Source organism: Leptodactylus fuscus, chromosome 1 (genome assembly GCF_031893055.1).
Source record: "Leptodactylus fuscus isolate aLepFus1 chromosome 1, aLepFus1.hap2, whole genome shotgun sequence".
NCBI lineage: Eukaryota > Metazoa > Chordata > Amphibia > Anura > Leptodactylidae > Leptodactylus > Leptodactylus fuscus.
In genome coordinates, this window is record NC_134265.1 from 205,214,574 (window position 1) to 205,231,530 (window position 16,957).

Sequence of the window (16,957 nt, forward strand, 5' to 3'; positions counted from 1 at the left end):
AGGCGCAGGGTGTTTGCGCTGCGCACGTGGAGGGGTCGGCTTGTCATGCAGTCATCACGTCAATAAACGTCTAACCTCATAGAAACTATAAGAGGCTGCGGTGCTGCCATCCGCCATAGTGCAGGCTAAGCCCCGCCTACACGTCACTTCGCTCCTCCCATCCTGTGCTAAGCTTCACCTCACCGGCTGCTCCAGAGTGTTCCCTGACAGACGGATCGCATGGCGCCAACAGGTACCGGCGGTAGTACTGTGCTCGTGTGCTAACCACAGGGCTGCTCAGAGGTCTGGGTGGGGTTATCCAGCTTGGCTCTCGTTCGTTTATCCTTATGTTACTTGTCTGTCATTTAGGAGCATAGTCCGGTTACCTCAGCTTTACATAGGTTACTTTGTCTTGTCATGTCATTGTAGCAGTGTCCACTGTTATCAGCCACTTCCTCCTCGGCACAGACTGCCTGCAGTGCTTCTTGTGGGAAGGCAGTAATAGGGGCTGGGGTCTGTTTCCTAATATTTTTGTCAGGGTTGCCCCCTTCTATGGTGTTGTCACAAGGCTGGCTGGTGGCTATATAAACATGTAATTGCTTTCATATAACTGTTACATGTGGAATCTGTCCTCTCTATACACAGGTCATATCATGGAGCTGCCCCCTAAGCATGACCAGAACCGGCTGCGATGGGATCTCACTCCAGAAAACATCCGCTCCATGGCCTCTAGTCTGATTGAGAAGACAAAGTGTGTATATGACACAATAGGCTGCCTTCCTCTAGATTGTGTCAACTATGAGAACACTCTGAAAGCGCTGGCTGATGTAGAAGTAGAGTATTCAGGTAAGCCAGGGTTACATATTCCTCCACATGTGAATTATTATCCCGAGTTGTGCAAGATCTGATGTGTGAACAAACAACGTAGAAGTCAGCTTTTCATCATGGCATTGTATATGGTGGTAAAATAATCACACTGGCTGCCCTGGTTTTTTTTTTGTTTTTTTTAGCAGGTTGATATACTTCCTAGACAATCTGCCATTCTGTTCAACTTAATTTAGTAGCAGCGTCTAATACGTTGCTAGCTTAAAAGCTGTGAAAATTGGAAGCAAGAAAAATGAGAAAACTCAGACGTGGCTTGGCTCCAGTAAGGTGGCTTTGCACATACATGTCTTGCAGGAAGATTTAGCAAAGCGTGAAATCCGCACTAAGATTTTGTGTCCGACTTGTCCGTAGTAAAATAATCTGTTGTGTGCAGCCTCACAAAATTTCAGGGCATTTAACTGGCAGCTTTCAAGTACAGAATTCCCATAAGTACCAATGAGTGTGCTATGGAATTTAGTTTCAAAAGTATTTATTGAAAAACTGCAGTGACGCTGGGTTCACACCTGCGTTCTTCTTTCCGTTCTATGGTTTCCGTCTTCTGCATGCCAGAAGACAGAAACCATAGACCGGGTCCGGCCGTGAGCGGCGGTGAGCGTTTTAGGCTCTCCGCCGCGAAACCGGATTTTTTTTTTTATCCGGACACACAGTACTGCATGTCCGACTCTGTGTCCGGATTATAAAACCCGGTTTCGCGGCGGAGAGCGCAAAACGCTCAACGCCGCTCACGGCCGGACATCTCTCTCACCCATTCAAATGAATGTGTGAGAGAGACTCCTGCAGGTTTCCGTCTCCTGCCTCTGTTTTAGGCAGGAAACGGAAACCTGCAGTACGGAGAGGGCGACGCAGATGTGAACGAGCCCTGACATAAAACATTGTCAACAGCAAGGCAAACATAATATAGGTACATGTACAGTACAGACCAAAAGTTTGGACATACATTTTCATTCAAAGAGTTTTCTGTATTTTCATGACTATGAAAATTGTAGATTCACACTGAAGGCATCAGAAATATGAATGAACACATGTGGAATTATACACTTAACAAAAAAGTGTGAAAGAACTGATGTCTTATATTCTAGGTTCTTCAAAGTAGCCACCTTTTGCTTTGATTACTGCTTTGCACACTCTTGGCATTCTCTTGATGAGCTTCAAGAGGTAGTCATCTGAAATGGTCTTCCAACAGTCTTGAAGGAGTTCCCAGAGTTGCTTAGCACTTGTTGGCCCTTTTGCCTTCACTCTGCGGTCCAGCTCACCCCAAACCATCTCGATTGGGTTCAGGTCTGGTGACTGTGGAGGCCAGGTCATCTGGCGTAGCACCCCATCACTCTCCTTATTGATCAAATAGCCTTTACACAGCCTGGAAGTGTGTTTGGGTTCATTGTCCTGTTGAAAAATAAATGATGGTCCAACTAAACGCAAACCGGATAGCATAGCATGCTGCTGCAAGATGCTGTGGTAGCCATGCTGGTTCAGTATGCCTTCAATTTTGAATAAATCCCCAACAGTGTCACCAGCAAAGCACCCCCACACCATCACGCCTCCTCCTCCATGCTTCACGGTGGGAACCAGGCATGTAAAGTCCATCCGTTCACCTTTTCTGTGTCGCACAAAGACACGGTGGTTGGAACCAAAGATCTCAAATTTGGACTCGTCAGACCAAAGCACAGATTTCCACTGGTCTAATGTCCATTCCTTGTGTTCTTTAGCCCAAACAAGTCTCTTCTGCTTGTTGCCTGTCCTTAGCAGTGGTTTTCTAGCAGCTGTTTCACCATGAAGGCCTGCTGCACAAAATCTCCTATTGACAGTTGTTGTAGAGATGTGTCTACTGCTAGAACTCTGTGTGGCATAGACCTGGTCTCTAATATGAGCTTCTGTTAACCTGCGATTTCTGAGGCTGGTGACTCGGATGAACTTATCCTCCGCAGCAGAGGTGACTCTTGGTCTTCCTTTCCTGGGACGGTCCTCATGTGAGCCAGTTTCTTTGTAGCGCTTGATGGTTTTTTGCAACTGCACTTGGGGACACTTTCAAAGTTTTCCCAATTTTTGGAACTGACTGACCTTCATCTCTTAAAGTAATGATGGCCACATATTTTTCTTTACTTTGCTGCTTTTTTTTTCTTGCCATAATACAAATTCTAACAGTCTATTCAGTAGGACTATCAGCTGTGTATCCACCTGACTTCTACACAACTGATGGTCCCAACCCCATTCATAAGGCAAGAAATCCCACTTATTAAACCTGACAGGGCACACCTGTGAAGTGAAAACCATTTCAGGTGACTACCTCTTGAAGCTCATCGAGAGAATGCCAAGAGTGTGCAAAGCAGGAATCAAAGAAAAAGGTGGCTACTTTGAAGAACCTAGAATAGAAGATGGGTCATTCCGTGTAAAGTGAACCAATGATTTTTCCCTCTATATTTTTAATTCTTTTGAGATTGTCATTTGGTAATAGTATGTCAGAGAATGCAAAATGTGAAGAAAAAAAATTCTAGAAATTTTTTTTGGATTTTTAATTGATTTTCAAAGTTCAGAAAGTGCGAATTTCGGTGTTTCCTGCCTTTACATTTCTCCTCATAACTTAGGCTAGAAAAAAGATAGAGAAACAAAATAAACGCCATTGTACTCAGAACTATACAGGCTTTCACCAAATATGTCACAAGAGTATCTTTGTTAATATTTTACCCATGTGAACGCAAATGCAAAATTTTAAAACGCATTTCCGAAAAAAAACGTTTTATTTAAAAATTTCCAAAAAATGCACATGGGCCTGCTATGCCCTTAGCCACATCTGTACCAAAATTCAAGTTGGGATCGCGATGGGATAATATTTTAAAATATAACTATTACAGTGTCATTCCGAAAATCTTGAATTCAGATCTGTTCAGCCTGTGGACAGTGAAGTCCATGAAGTGGTTGAAGGCGGCACAAGATTGGCAATGGATGACATAACTGGTTATGTGACCTGTGAATATGATCGGCGCTGGTGGCTGGCTACTGTACTCTCCAAAGATTGTGAAAATGAAGACCTAAAATTGACTTTTTTGCATCCTTCTGGTCCAGTACCATCCTTTTTGTATCCAAGAAAACCAGACATTTTACAAGTCAACAAAAATCAGATATTAACTCAGGTGGAGCCTAACACCATGACAGGCCGTACATACTCTGTGACACAAAAGGAAATGGCCATTGCTAGTAAGCGCTTATGGACAAGATTACATTTCACTCACTAGAAAGGACAAATTGATGATAAAAGGCCAGTAGTTTAAAAATGTCCTATTAACCCCTTCCCGCCGATGGCATTTTTTGATTTTCGTTTTTAGTTTTTGACTCCCCTCCTTCTAAACCCCATAACTTTTTTATTTCTCCGCTCCCAGAGCCATATGAGGTCTTAATTTTTGCGGGACAAATTTTTCTTGATGATGCTACCATTAATTAATTAATTCTATATAATGTACTGGGAAGCAGGAAAAAAATTCAGAATGGGGTGGATTTGAAGAAAAAATGCATTTCTGCGACTTTCTTACGGGCTTTGGTTTTACGGCGTTCACTGTGCAGCCAAAATGACATGTCCCCTATATTCTGTGTTTCGGTACGGTTCCAGGGATACCAAATTTATATGGTTTTATTTACATTTTGACCCCTAAAAAAAAAAATTCCAAAACGGTGTTAATTTTTTTTTTCTAAAAGTCGCCATATTCCGACGGCCGTAACTTTTTTATACATAGGTGTACGGGGATGCATAGGGCGTCTTTTTTTGCGGGGCCGGGTGTACTTTTCAGTTCTACCATTTTCGGGAAATGTTATTGCTTTGATCACTTTTTATTCAAATTTTTATCAGAATCAAAACAGTGAAAAAACGGCGGTTTGGCATTTTTGACTATTTTTCCTGCTATGGCATTTACCGAACAGGAAAAATATTTTTATAGATTTGTAGAGTGGGCGATTTCGGACGCGGGGATACCTAACATGTATATGTTTCACAGTTTTTAACTACTTTTATATTTGTTCTAGGGAAAGGGGGGTGATTTGAACTTTTAATACTTTTTATATTTTTTTTTTTTATTTATTTTTTTTTGCATTTATTAGACCCCCTAGGGGTGTTGAACCCCAGGGGGTCTGATCACTAATGCAATGCATTACAATGCTAATGCATTGCAAAAAATAATCATCTCTTTTGCAGGCTGCATACACCAGCCTGCAAAAGAGAGAATTTGCAGACCGGCTGGGAGCCTTTAACAAGGCTCCCGGCTGTCATGGCAACATGACGTCGGCCCTGGAGCATGCTCCAGGAGCCGGCGATCCCTGCCAAAATGGCGGCGCCCATGCGCCGCCGGGAAAATGGCGCCTTTGACAGCAGCGCTGGAGTGGTTAATGCCTCCGATCGGTCCGGGGACCAATCGGAGGCATTAGAGCCGGTTGTCTACTGCTTAAAGCCGTAGACACCCGGCGGCTATGATGGCCGCCCGGCTTCCGGGCGGTCGCCATAGTTACAGACCTGACACGCGCCGTACTATTACGGCGCATGTCGGGAAGGGGTTAATTGTTTGATTGGTTCATATCTTATAGAATGAGGATTTATCTACTGGACTATTTTTCTTAATTACATGTTTAGTGATATAATAAAAAACAATTGTTACATGTAGAAATAGGTGTTATAAATATTGGTTCTTGTACTCTTGTTAACATATAATTAGGATGAGACTATTTAGAAAATCGCACTTGAGGATATGAGCAGCTCTTTTCTTTCGGTTTGTTCAATGCATTCAGGTTGAAAATGCTGGACAAGTTGTGTTATGATGATAAGATGTATTTATTCTGGCACTTATGGGATTTGTTTTTTTATTGTTGCATATAAGTGTTGAATTCAGCAAGTTGTAATTTGAAAAGAAAAAAGGAAGAAGCTCACACAAACATAAAATCAGATGATTCAAGGCTTAAAAAAATTTTTTTTAAAAAGATTGATCCCAATTTGGTCCCAAGTTGAAAACCTGTACAAATATAACCAAGAACACAAGTAACACAAATGCATTTTTTCACAATTTTAGAACATACGTTTTTTTCACAATTGCGCATCAAAATTTTGAATTTGATTTCTCCAAAACAAAATATAAAGAAACATCGTCTTGTGACATATCAAATGAAAGCCGGTACCGCTCTGAGAAAAATGATGCCTCTCCCACCTATTTATCTTAATTCTAGCCCAAGATATGTTAAAAAATGTAAAGCCATACCAGGCCAAAATTCACACTTTTTCAAAACTTTAGAAGTCTATAAAAAATTAACTGATGAAGAAAAAAAATTCAAAACTTTTTATTTGTAATTAACTTAAGTTGTACTTAATAAAAAAATAAAAATAAAAAAAATCTAAAGACGTCAGGTAAAAAAAATATTCCTATTTGGATCACTTGATATGGAATGACCCAGATGTATTTTCAGTTGTTTCACACTTTAAGTATATAATTCCACATAGTTACAATACATAGTTGTGATGCCTTCAGTGTGAATCTACAATTTTCATAGTCATGAAAATACTGAAAACTCTTGAATGAGAAGGTGTCCAAACTTTTGGTCTGTACTGTACATAAACAGATATCAGTTTCATGTACATGAAGAAAAAAAACTATACATGTACATATCTCAGTAAATGTACAAATAGACTTGCTCATGTATAGATAATTATTCGCACACAGATGCATAAATATAAATAAATATATTGCGCTGTACAATAAATCAATAAGCTCGTCCATTGGGACATAAAATACTAGACATACACATGTATATATCTCAGTAATTGTACAAATAGATGTGTCCATGCATATATAATCACAAGAATAGATACAAAAAACATGTATATAAAAGAATACAAGTGGAAACCAGAGATACTGCTATACATCTAAAATCGACATGAAATGAAGGGATCGTAAAAACCTAAAACTAACCTGGGTAGGAAAAGGGTGTATGTAGTGCTTACTAGTATGAAAATGGAAAAACTAGGAAGTCTCCTGAGAGAGGGCGTTAAAGTGGGGTACTTTAAACTAGCTACACAATCAGAGCTTAAGCCTGGGATACTAGATCTGTGGTCACAAGGTGCCCAGACTTTATCAAAGCGGGCTGTGGAGTTTAGAGGACCTGTCACAAAGTATAAAATACATCATTTGATTCTTGCTGTCTGCTTAAGAGTTTGGGGTCTTTCTTCTTAATCTAAAGATGTGCCCCTGAAATATTACGTGAGCTAGCTTTGATTCTCTATTGTGTACGAAACTTATTTTCTCATAGAAAAATATAAAGTTTATATATAATCTTCTGTCTGATTCTTCAGTTGGGCAGGAACCTTATGTTCTAAGTTCTTGCCCACATTGAAAATCACAAGAATTAAATGACAAATTTTATTTAGGATTCTCTACTTGGTGACCCTCTTTAAGATTTAAAAATTAGCCAAGGTTGTGTGTGTGGTGTTGGGGTTTTTTTTTTTTCTCCTCCAGAATATGTGAAACATTTAACATTTTAAAGGCTCATCTTTATGAAGTGCTGCATATTCTACCTGGATTTTTCTCTTGACATAATCCATACTGAGATCGTACTCTTAAAAGGGTATTCTAGGACACACAATTAAAATTCCCTACTGGGAAACGTAAACAAGTCTGCAATATAAATGTTACTGAAAATGTATTTTGGTGAATCATAAATCCATCCATTTAACTTCTGCTTCTGTAAGATATAGTGGTGCCTAACTGGGAGTCGGCCTCTTCGCATTTTCACTGTTTGTCACTGTGTATACCTGAGCTGTGACTACAGAAAACTTTCCTGCAGTTCTTGACTGTGGTGGATGGAGCCATTTACTGAGCTCAAGAGGCTCATGGGAATCAGTATGATGATGTATGGAAGTTACTGGGATGGATTTAATGACTGAATGGTACTTAATTTTATTATCAATAGTTATATTACGAACTTTCCTTTGCTTTAAAGGATTTGGTTTTGGGCCCTGGAATAGCCTGTTCTACAGTGGTATTCTATTTGGTGCCAGAAAACACCTTTTAATATTCATTACATTTTTAGCAGGCTTTACAGATAGGGAGTGGTGGTTATGACTATACTATATTTCCAGGTGACACATACATACAGCTCACTACTATTGCATGTGAATGTACCCATAATTATTTGTTTTATTTTATGCATGTCCTCAATAAACTTATTTAAAGGGATTCTACTTTTTTTTTTTTTTTTTTTTTTCCTGCTTTAGACGTTGGAATAGCCTTTAGAAAGGCTATTCGTCTCTTACCTTTTAGACGTGGTCTCCACCGTGCCGTTCAATAGAAATACTGTTTTTTTACCGGTATGCTAATGAGTTCTCCACAGCAATGAAGGCGGGCCCCAGCGCTCAAATGGTGCTGGGGGGCGTACCCACTGCTGCCTGAGACCCTTTCCAGCGACTCCTTCTTCCCCCTGCATCCTCCCCTTCTGTCGTCTTCCTCCTTCGTCAGCTCTGACACCTGTGCAGTCGGCTCTGTCAGCGAGACACTGGTAGAGCATGCTGACTGGTGGCCATATTTTCGAGGCTGCAAGACTGCACAGGTGTCAGAGCTGACTAAGAAGGAAGACGACAGAGAAGGGGAGGATGCAGGTGAAGAAGGCATTGACTAACTGGGGACGCCCCCAGTGCTGCGATAGAAGACTCCAGCGCCGCCTCACTCTTCTTTAGGAACGGGTCTTCTTCCACGGATTGGCTTCAAACCTCTAGGGCTAAGCCGACTACGCATGCCCACAGGCTGCAAGAAAATGGCCGCTTGTACAGTATTGTAAGCAGCCACTCTCTTGTGGCCAGCAGGCATGCACAGTCAGCTTTGCCCTAGGAAAATACCAAAACTAAAAATGCTTCAAAAAACAATCTCCTAACGCCTGAATATATAATATATTCATTCTGCTGTGGTTATTTTTGTTTAGTAAGTAATAAAGTGGGAAAAAAAATCAATGTTGTAGAATGTTCCTGTGTTGTGGGTTTTTATCTGAGCTCTGGAAAGCCTGAGGTCAGCATTTGTATAGACAGCAGACTGCTCAGTGAACACTATTGTAGCAGTGGGAAATTCGTCTTTGTGTCTTTGATCAAAGGATTAATGTGGGTTGCATAGGTTATGTCAAATTCTCTGATCTTTACAATAGCTGCTGTTTTGCCGTGTCCTTGCATCACCTTCAGTATGTAATCATAACTTTTTTTTTTTTCCCCCCCCCTCCCATTTACAGTTGAGAGAAACATGCTGGATTTCCTTCAGCATGTGTCTTCCAATAAAGATGTCCGAACAGCAAGTACAGAGGCCGATAAAGTCTTGTCTGAGTTTGATGTTGAGAAAAGTATGAGGGAAGATGTGTATAGAAGACTTGAGCGCTTACAGGTTAGTTTTAAGATCTGAAATAGTCACTTGTTTCCTGTCCATATTATAAGAACTGTGGAAATGAATTACCCTGAACCAACTAGACAATATACAATAAAATATCTGCAGGGTCTTTCTGGGCAGTTTGTTCAGACAGTATAAGCCAAACATATGTGGTGCCCTATCAGTTTTTCTGATGCTGCATTACATTTAATATTTGTATCTCAGACTGTGGGCATATACAACGAAGAAAACTCCTTCCCCAATCCATTGCTACTGCTGGTTTATTTACATTTAGTTCTACACAATGGCCTGCAACATACTGAGAAAAGCCGAAGAGTACATAATATAGGGGTTCAATGGGCACTGAACTGCAAATACAAGGTATGACGCAGCTAATAGGATCTCTGACATGGGGGAAAAAAGAAATCGGAGCACAGTAAGGAAAGCGGTTTGCAGCCTATGACTAATAATAACAATCAGGAATAAAACAAACAGCTAGTCTCAAGTATATTGAAGTTGTAAACTCTCCCTTACATTGTAGTAGTTCCAGAATCCTTTCAGTGCCTACAGTGTACAAACAAGGAAAACATTCTGAAGGCCTGTATAGGCTGTGGGTAGAGATGAGCGAGTACTATTTGAAACGGCCGTTTTGAATAGCACGCACCCATAGGAATGAATGGAAGCGGACGGCACGCAGACTTTGCTGCTGGCTGCTTAACCCCCTGCGTGCTGGCTGCATCCATTCATTCCTATGGGTGCGTGCTATTCAAAACGGGAGCTTCGAATAGTACTCGCTCATGTAATAGTAAGAAAAACTGTGGTTCACCGTATTATAAAGACCTGAAGCCCTATGGGGTGCACGACTCCATACCTCCGGACTCACGAGGTTGACTTTCTTCCATAAAAAGTATTTTAAAAAACGGCAATCTGCACTGCTCCACAGGCTTCTTAAGAATTAACTTTTAATTTTCCATATTAAAAATACAGGTCACAATACAAAAAAATATAGAAAAAGTGAAAAAAGCTGGAAAAAACATACATGGTGCTTAAAACTGCTAACGCGTTTCAAGGTTCTCTACCTTAGTCATAGCGTGTTTTGTATGTGAAACAAACCTTTTATCTGGACACTCCCTTACGAGCATGTGTAACACCCTAAATCCTTAGTCAATTTTATTCACAAACTAGATCTCAAAGTTTAAAAGAAACTTTCTATATTTTTGTATTGTGAACTGTTTTTAATATGGAATTTTTTTTTTATATATATATTTTCAATGGAAGTACTCGCTCATCTCTAGCTGTGAGGAAAAGAGTACCTTCAATCACTGTGCTTCTCTTTTAAAACCAATGGTATCTATGGATAGGTATTTCCTAGTAACTGAGTCAATGGCAAATTAACTAACTAGCAGGGAGTCCTCTAGTGGCACACATTTTAGAAATATTTTTGAGGCAGTAAAGCAGCAACTTTTGTCAATACATTACATTTTGGTCTGTAATCACATGCTCTATTAAAGAGAAAGTTGTCTGAAAAGTTAGTGACTATTGAAAGAGTGTCTACCAACACCAAAATTGCTATTGTGATATTCCAGAAGATGCAGGTGTTATAGTAGGACCTAATGGGGCAGTAGTCCCTCTGATGGCTGAGCTATTGGAATGGTCACAGTAGCTGTAGTGGTAGTCCTGACTGTGGGGCACCTCTCATAGGACACGCAGCAAGTCAATTTTCAAAAGGATAGCAAACAGTCCTTTGTTAACCAAAAGTTTCTTTACTGAGGACTCTCATAAAGCGCAGCAATCCCTCACAGTGATACAATCTCTCATGTACAATACAGCAGGGGCATGTGAGGAGGATTCCCTTGTAAACTGACTAAGGGCTGATGCTGACACAACTTTCTTCAGATCTTGTAGTCTGGAGTATTGAGACGACAGTCCTGACTATACATACAGAAGAGGGATCTTCACTGGTTGGCTCAGAGTGTGTGACTAACTTGGTGTATATGTAGGTACTCACGGTTACTGAGCCACGGTCTCCGATAGCCGGACACAGACCTAAAAGATACGTGGCCTGGAAACCACGGAGCACTGGACTTGACCAGAGGCCTTTTTTTAGGTCCAGGAATGCAGAAAGGCTCCTTTATAGCTGCTCCTTTGTCAGGGTCACTCCTTCTTGGAGGCAGTAGCAGTCTGCTTCTTATCCCCTCTGTATGGACTTGTGAATAGTCCTAGGAGAATCTGTATCTTACATGGGCTGTGAGATTCACCATGTAGCTCCTAGGTTTGGCAGGAATAATCTGAAAGTCCTGCTTGGAGTTGGACTAGCAGCAGGTGCTGTTGCCTCATACACTAGCCTCTCCAGAACATGGCTGACCTGCTAAGAGGAAGGCGGGGCTAAAGTCTCCACCCACAGCTTGCTAGAAGCTTCTTTGCAGAAAGCTTGTGCTATGTATGGGGTGATTGGGATCCTACATCACATGCACCTACATAGAGTTAACCATAGGTGGCAGCAGAGTAGTAAATGGCAATAAACACAATGTATGCATACAGATTATACAGTAGTGAGAACCAGTATTGGTACATCTTGAGAAACATTACATTACATAGCATACAACTACTCCTATAATGACAGGAAGGAGTGTATTGGGATGCTCTACTGTTAACTACTTATATTCTGCTTTAGGGCTGGTTAGTTGCTTTTATGACATATCCAAATGTCTTGTCTCATTTGACCCCTCTTCGCCAAAGGCGTCCAATAGGAGTCCTGACCAACAAAAACACGATTGCTTACTTGAACCATCAGGGGGACACCAGGAGCCATACAGCCTTCTGAGAAGTCTCTTGACTGTGGAGTGTACTGTTCAAACTCTCAGCAGTTCACGTTCCAGGCTTGGTCAATTGGGCAGTTGACTACCTCAGTTGAGAAAAGCTCGATCCGGACAAGTGGTCTTTTCATCAGAAGATCTTTCTCCAGTTGTTCACCCAGGGCAACAAACCGGACGTTGAGCTTTTCACCTCCTGCCTTAACCATAAGATTCATGGCCAGGTCCCTGGATCCTTAATCTACTGTCTCCCACGCTCTCGTGATTATCTGGTCAGACTTTTGCCCCTGTTCCCTCCACTTTTCTCCATCAAGATCACAAGAACCTCTGGTGGCTCCAGATTGGCCATGCCTGGTACATGGATCTCATGTACCTGCCGGCAGATGCTCCTAAGCCTCTACCTCTGAAATTCAACCTTCTGTCTCGTGGTCCGCTGCTCCACCTCATCTTACTTGGCTACATATTACTGTGTGATTGTTTGAAGCCAAGGTTTTGAGGTGTAGTGGATTTTTTTTGGAGCATGTTATCCAGACCATGCTCAAGGCCCAGAAACCCCAGTCTGCAAGGATCTATCCTTACATGGAATGTCCTTGTATTGTGAAATAATGACTTTCATCTGTACTCCTTTTCCCTTCCCAGGATCCTGGTTTTCTCCAGTTTGGCATGGACCCAGGACTTGGTCTTCTTTCACTTAAGGGGCAGGTTTCTGCACTTTCCATTCTTTTCAGAAGACTCTGGCCTTCTGACTTCAGATGAAGACCTTCCTGTAAGGAGTGGCACATTGTGCCCCTCCATATCACCCTCCTGTGGAATCTTAATCTCATCCTTGAAGTGCTTCAGGCTCCCCCCTTTTGAGCCTTTGTTAGGTCTCTCCATCTTCTGTCCTGGAAGGTTGCCTTCCAGGTGTCCATTACTTATATCCGCAGGGTCTCTGTTCTCCTTTTCTTGTTCTTCACAAGGCCAAAGTTGTCCTCTGTGTACCACCACCTTCTATTGCCTAAGTTGGTCTCTCTTCCTTCCACATCAACAAGGACATTGTCCTACAGTCTTTCTGCCCGGATCTTAAGCACTCTTGTGAGCGTTCTCTTCTCTGCCTGATTATGGTCCACATAATCCGGGTCTACTTTATTGTTCATTTGTTTTGTCTGCTTTTATTTGTTTTGTTACTCCCCCCTCCCCCATTGTGCAGATGTTTTGTTTACCCTTAGAGCCTTGGGTCTTTGAAAGGTCCCTTGGATAAAAATTCCAATAGATTCCATCAAGCCAAACATTGCATCAGCTTATACAGCCAGAAATCTTATGGTCTGGCTGGTAGAACTTGAAGCCCAGATATTGGGAACCTTACACATTCATAAGGCAACAGAATTCCTGGTTGATGCCTCAGTGAATGCAGTTATAGTATTAGCCTGCTCCATGGCACTAGCAAATTCAGCTAGGCATATTATTTAGATTAAGAAAAGGTTGGGAGATGTGGGTTCCAAATCTAGGTTATGTAATGTCCTGTATAATGGGGAATTCTTGTTTGGCCCTGCCTTTAATTATTTTAGCTAAGGCAGCGGATATATACTGAAAGGGTTTCCTGCCTCATCTACTAACAAGTTTTGCAGGTTCCGTAGAGAGGTTGGCTTTGAACAAATCTAAGGGCTGGCCAGACCAGGGGAGGATAGACTGGAAACTTTCCAAGCAATGATGCCGGATTCCAGGTGGAGGAAGACTAAAAAAAAAAATATCTTCACCCTAGGCACTTGGTTTTAGGCTCCATCTGGAACGGGCTGTCCCAAAAGTTTGTGCACTCCACCAACACACCACATTACAAGGGCTCTCCTCTCTGGATGCGGGCATCAGTTCTTTGACTGTCCAAGTTTAGGGCTATTCTAATGGACCCAAGTTGACCTATCACAGCTTGGTACGCAGACATTATGTTCCTCACCACTTTCCTTCACAATTTTTTGCTTTTATTGGACATAGTTTTGCTTTCTCTGTGCACACTTCAAACCCCTCAGTCAATGCTCTTTAACTGCCTGGATGTTATCCTGGCGATTTGGATGTTTATGTCCTTTTCAGTTTGGACTCCTTAGTCATCCTCCCTAAAAGACAATTAATCTTTGTTACATAATTTTACCTTGGTAGGTTCACACTAGTGAAAACATGGCAACCATATCTGCTTAAAAAAGTAGTCTCCCACGGATACCATAGACTATAATGGGGTCCACCCAGTTTGTCTTAAATCAGTGGACAGAAGATCTGATTGCAGGATTTTTCTCTCCACATATTTTAAGTGGAGTGGGGGACAGTATCCCTAAATGCTAGTATGAACCTAGCTGTAATCAGACGTACATAACATATACTGACTTTATTAGGAAAACTGTATTATCAAGCGGCAGAATTGTAGCATAAATTTTTCCTTTCACCTGCATGCAATGTTAAAAATATAAATTATCGCCAGAAATTTCCACAACAAATGCGTTTAGGTGAACATACACTTCAGTCTGCTTCCATTTACATTGGTAGGGAACATTCCATAAATGCTCATTTAACTAAAAGGCGCTTTTTTTTTTTTTTTTTTTTTTTTTTGTGTACAATATCATTACTGAGCTTTGCTTTTTAACCAACATTGAATGTATACATGTAACGTGTAGATGCATTATTACAGGCTGTGTTACCTCCTGATTCTTTAAAACCAGAGGCAAAGAGGTTCTTGGAAAGACTCATTAAATTGTGTCAGCGAAATGGCTTAAACCTTTCCCCAGAGAAACAGCAGGTAAGATTTCTTGCAGTTACATAAGAAAGGAGTGTATGAAGTAATCATGTCAGGTTTGTCAGAACTTGTGTATTGGTATATTTCTAGGGCTTACGGGCTTCGTTTTCATGGCATTCACTCTGCAGCAAAAAAAGGACATTTCACCTGAATACTATGTTTCAGTGTGAATCTGGGGATACCAAATTTAGGCAGGGTCTGACGTGGCAAACCCCACTGAAGAAAACTGTTTTCAGTGACTGCATGTGGATGGGATTCGTTGCACCCGCCTGTGCCAAGAAGCAGACGTCTGTCTGTGGTCTGTCTTGTAAACTGCATGCCTACAAGACAGTTAAGCTGCAAGATGTGTTTTGACTAGATTGGTGTCTTCAGACACCAATCTAATTTAAAAGTAATCTTTAATCACCTTTAATCATGTATTAATGGCAGCCCCTGGGTGGGCCAAACTGAGTCATTGGGCTCGTGACAGCTGAACCCCTTCTTAGCATCTGTTAATAGTAGCTTCTCCACTAATTCCATCACGGTTGGAATGATTTCTTTAGCCCCCTCACTGTTCCCAACTAAAAAGTGCAGTTAGTTTTGGTGTCTGATATGCCAATTAAGCTTTGTAACATCAGGAGGGCAATGTTGGGCAGGGGATGTGGTTCAGAGCTCCAATCAAAGGTAGCCAGTGTTAGAGCTCAGAATCATGCCCTTGCCTAACACCGCCTTCCTGACCGTGCAGAGACAAAATATCATATTTAACACCAAAATTGATAGCATTGATTACTCTAGAATGGTGGGGAGTAGAGAAATTCCACCTCTACTGAATGAGAGGAGCTTTTAATTGATGTAAAAAAACAAGTCCAGTTCTTTGCAACTAGTAACATCTCTCAGGTTCTGTTTAGTCTAGTACTTCAGTCTCAGCGTACTTATACCAGAGAGAGTTTGGAAATTACCATCCCCCCCCCCCCAAATCTTACTTTTAGTAAATGTTTCAGCTCTGCATTTTCACAACTCAAATATGTATGTGTGTGTGGGGGGGGGGGGGCAGTAGTTAAACTCTTTAAAGGAGTTGGCCAACACCTTTAATTTTTAAATCTGCCAGGGTAGTGAAGAAAACAAAATGCATAGTAACCTGTCCCTGATGCTCCATTGTCCTCCTGGCGCATTCTGGTGTATCTGCCCTGGCTGTTTTAAAAGTTAAAGGGCTTTTCCATTTTTGCCCTGACAACCCCTTTTAAAGGGGTATTCTCATAACTCTTGTTCTGCCACCTGCACGGCTCTGTACTCTCTTCACTTCCTGGATTTCTTGGCACATTGGTGGGCGGGGTTTCACTTGCTCTGCTATCTGCTATGTTTGCAGTCAGTAATGAGGGATTGGTTGTAAATGCATTACCACAGTATAAAGCTGATGTGGAAACTGATGTATCGGAGCTGGATTTGAGTCAGCTTGCATTACATAGGTAAAGGACTCCTTATCTCAGCCCTTATCAGCCAAATTCAATTAAGCCGGCTGATAAGGGGAAAAGCTGAAGATAGACAGCAAAGTAATCCCGGAGCTCTCACCTCCCCTGTCTGAGGAGCTCTGTTACTTGTCAGACACATACAGCTCAGTGCTGCTCCCAGCACTCAGCCCCTCCCTCCCCCCTGAGAGCAGGCAGCTACATCACTTGGGAACTTAGCAGATAAGGCCAGTGGCCATAGAAACACAGTGTCAACAATGAAGTGAATAAATTAAGATAGCGGCCAAACAAAGCAGTTTTGATAAAGCAATGTATTTAGAAAATGTCTTAAATCCACACAAACTAGCAGTATAGATAGGATGCTTTTCATGGGACAACCCTTTTAAGGTCTGAGATTCCATTTGTTGTATTACTGATTCTCTCAATGGAATTATTTTAAGGTGGCTTTAAAATGTGATTTATTTTTCAGAAAATTAAGGACATTAAGAAAAGAATGAGCACGCTTTCCATTGAATTTAGCAAAAATCTAAATGAAGACGTTACATTCTTAACTTTCTCTAGGGACGAACTAGGTGAGTGCTATGAAAATGAATCCTAAACTCATAATGAACATATTTCAGGTAGCATAATGTTAAACATTTCCCGTGGAAGAAGGCAATGTCAGCGGATTATCAGAAAGATCATCTTGGGCGGTCAACTGTAAGATAG

General features: G+C 41.3%; 1 protein-coding gene across 1 annotated transcript in view; it reads left to right on the forward strand.

Moving 5' to 3' along the window:
• The first annotated feature begins 17 nt into the window (after positions 1-17).
• THOP1 (thimet oligopeptidase 1) overlaps positions 18-16,957 on the forward strand; it is a 32,235-nt gene continuing 15,295 nt past the window's right edge. The window contains exons 1-5 of the mRNA XM_075283176.1: positions 18-232; positions 625-825; positions 9,103-9,251; positions 14,700-14,807; positions 16,719-16,821. Coding sequence (XP_075139277.1) covers positions 220-232; positions 625-825; positions 9,103-9,251; positions 14,700-14,807; positions 16,719-16,821 — 574 coding nt within the window. The 5' untranslated portion in view covers positions 18-219. The remainder of the gene's footprint in view (positions 233-624; positions 826-9,102; positions 9,252-14,699; positions 14,808-16,718; positions 16,822-16,957) is intronic.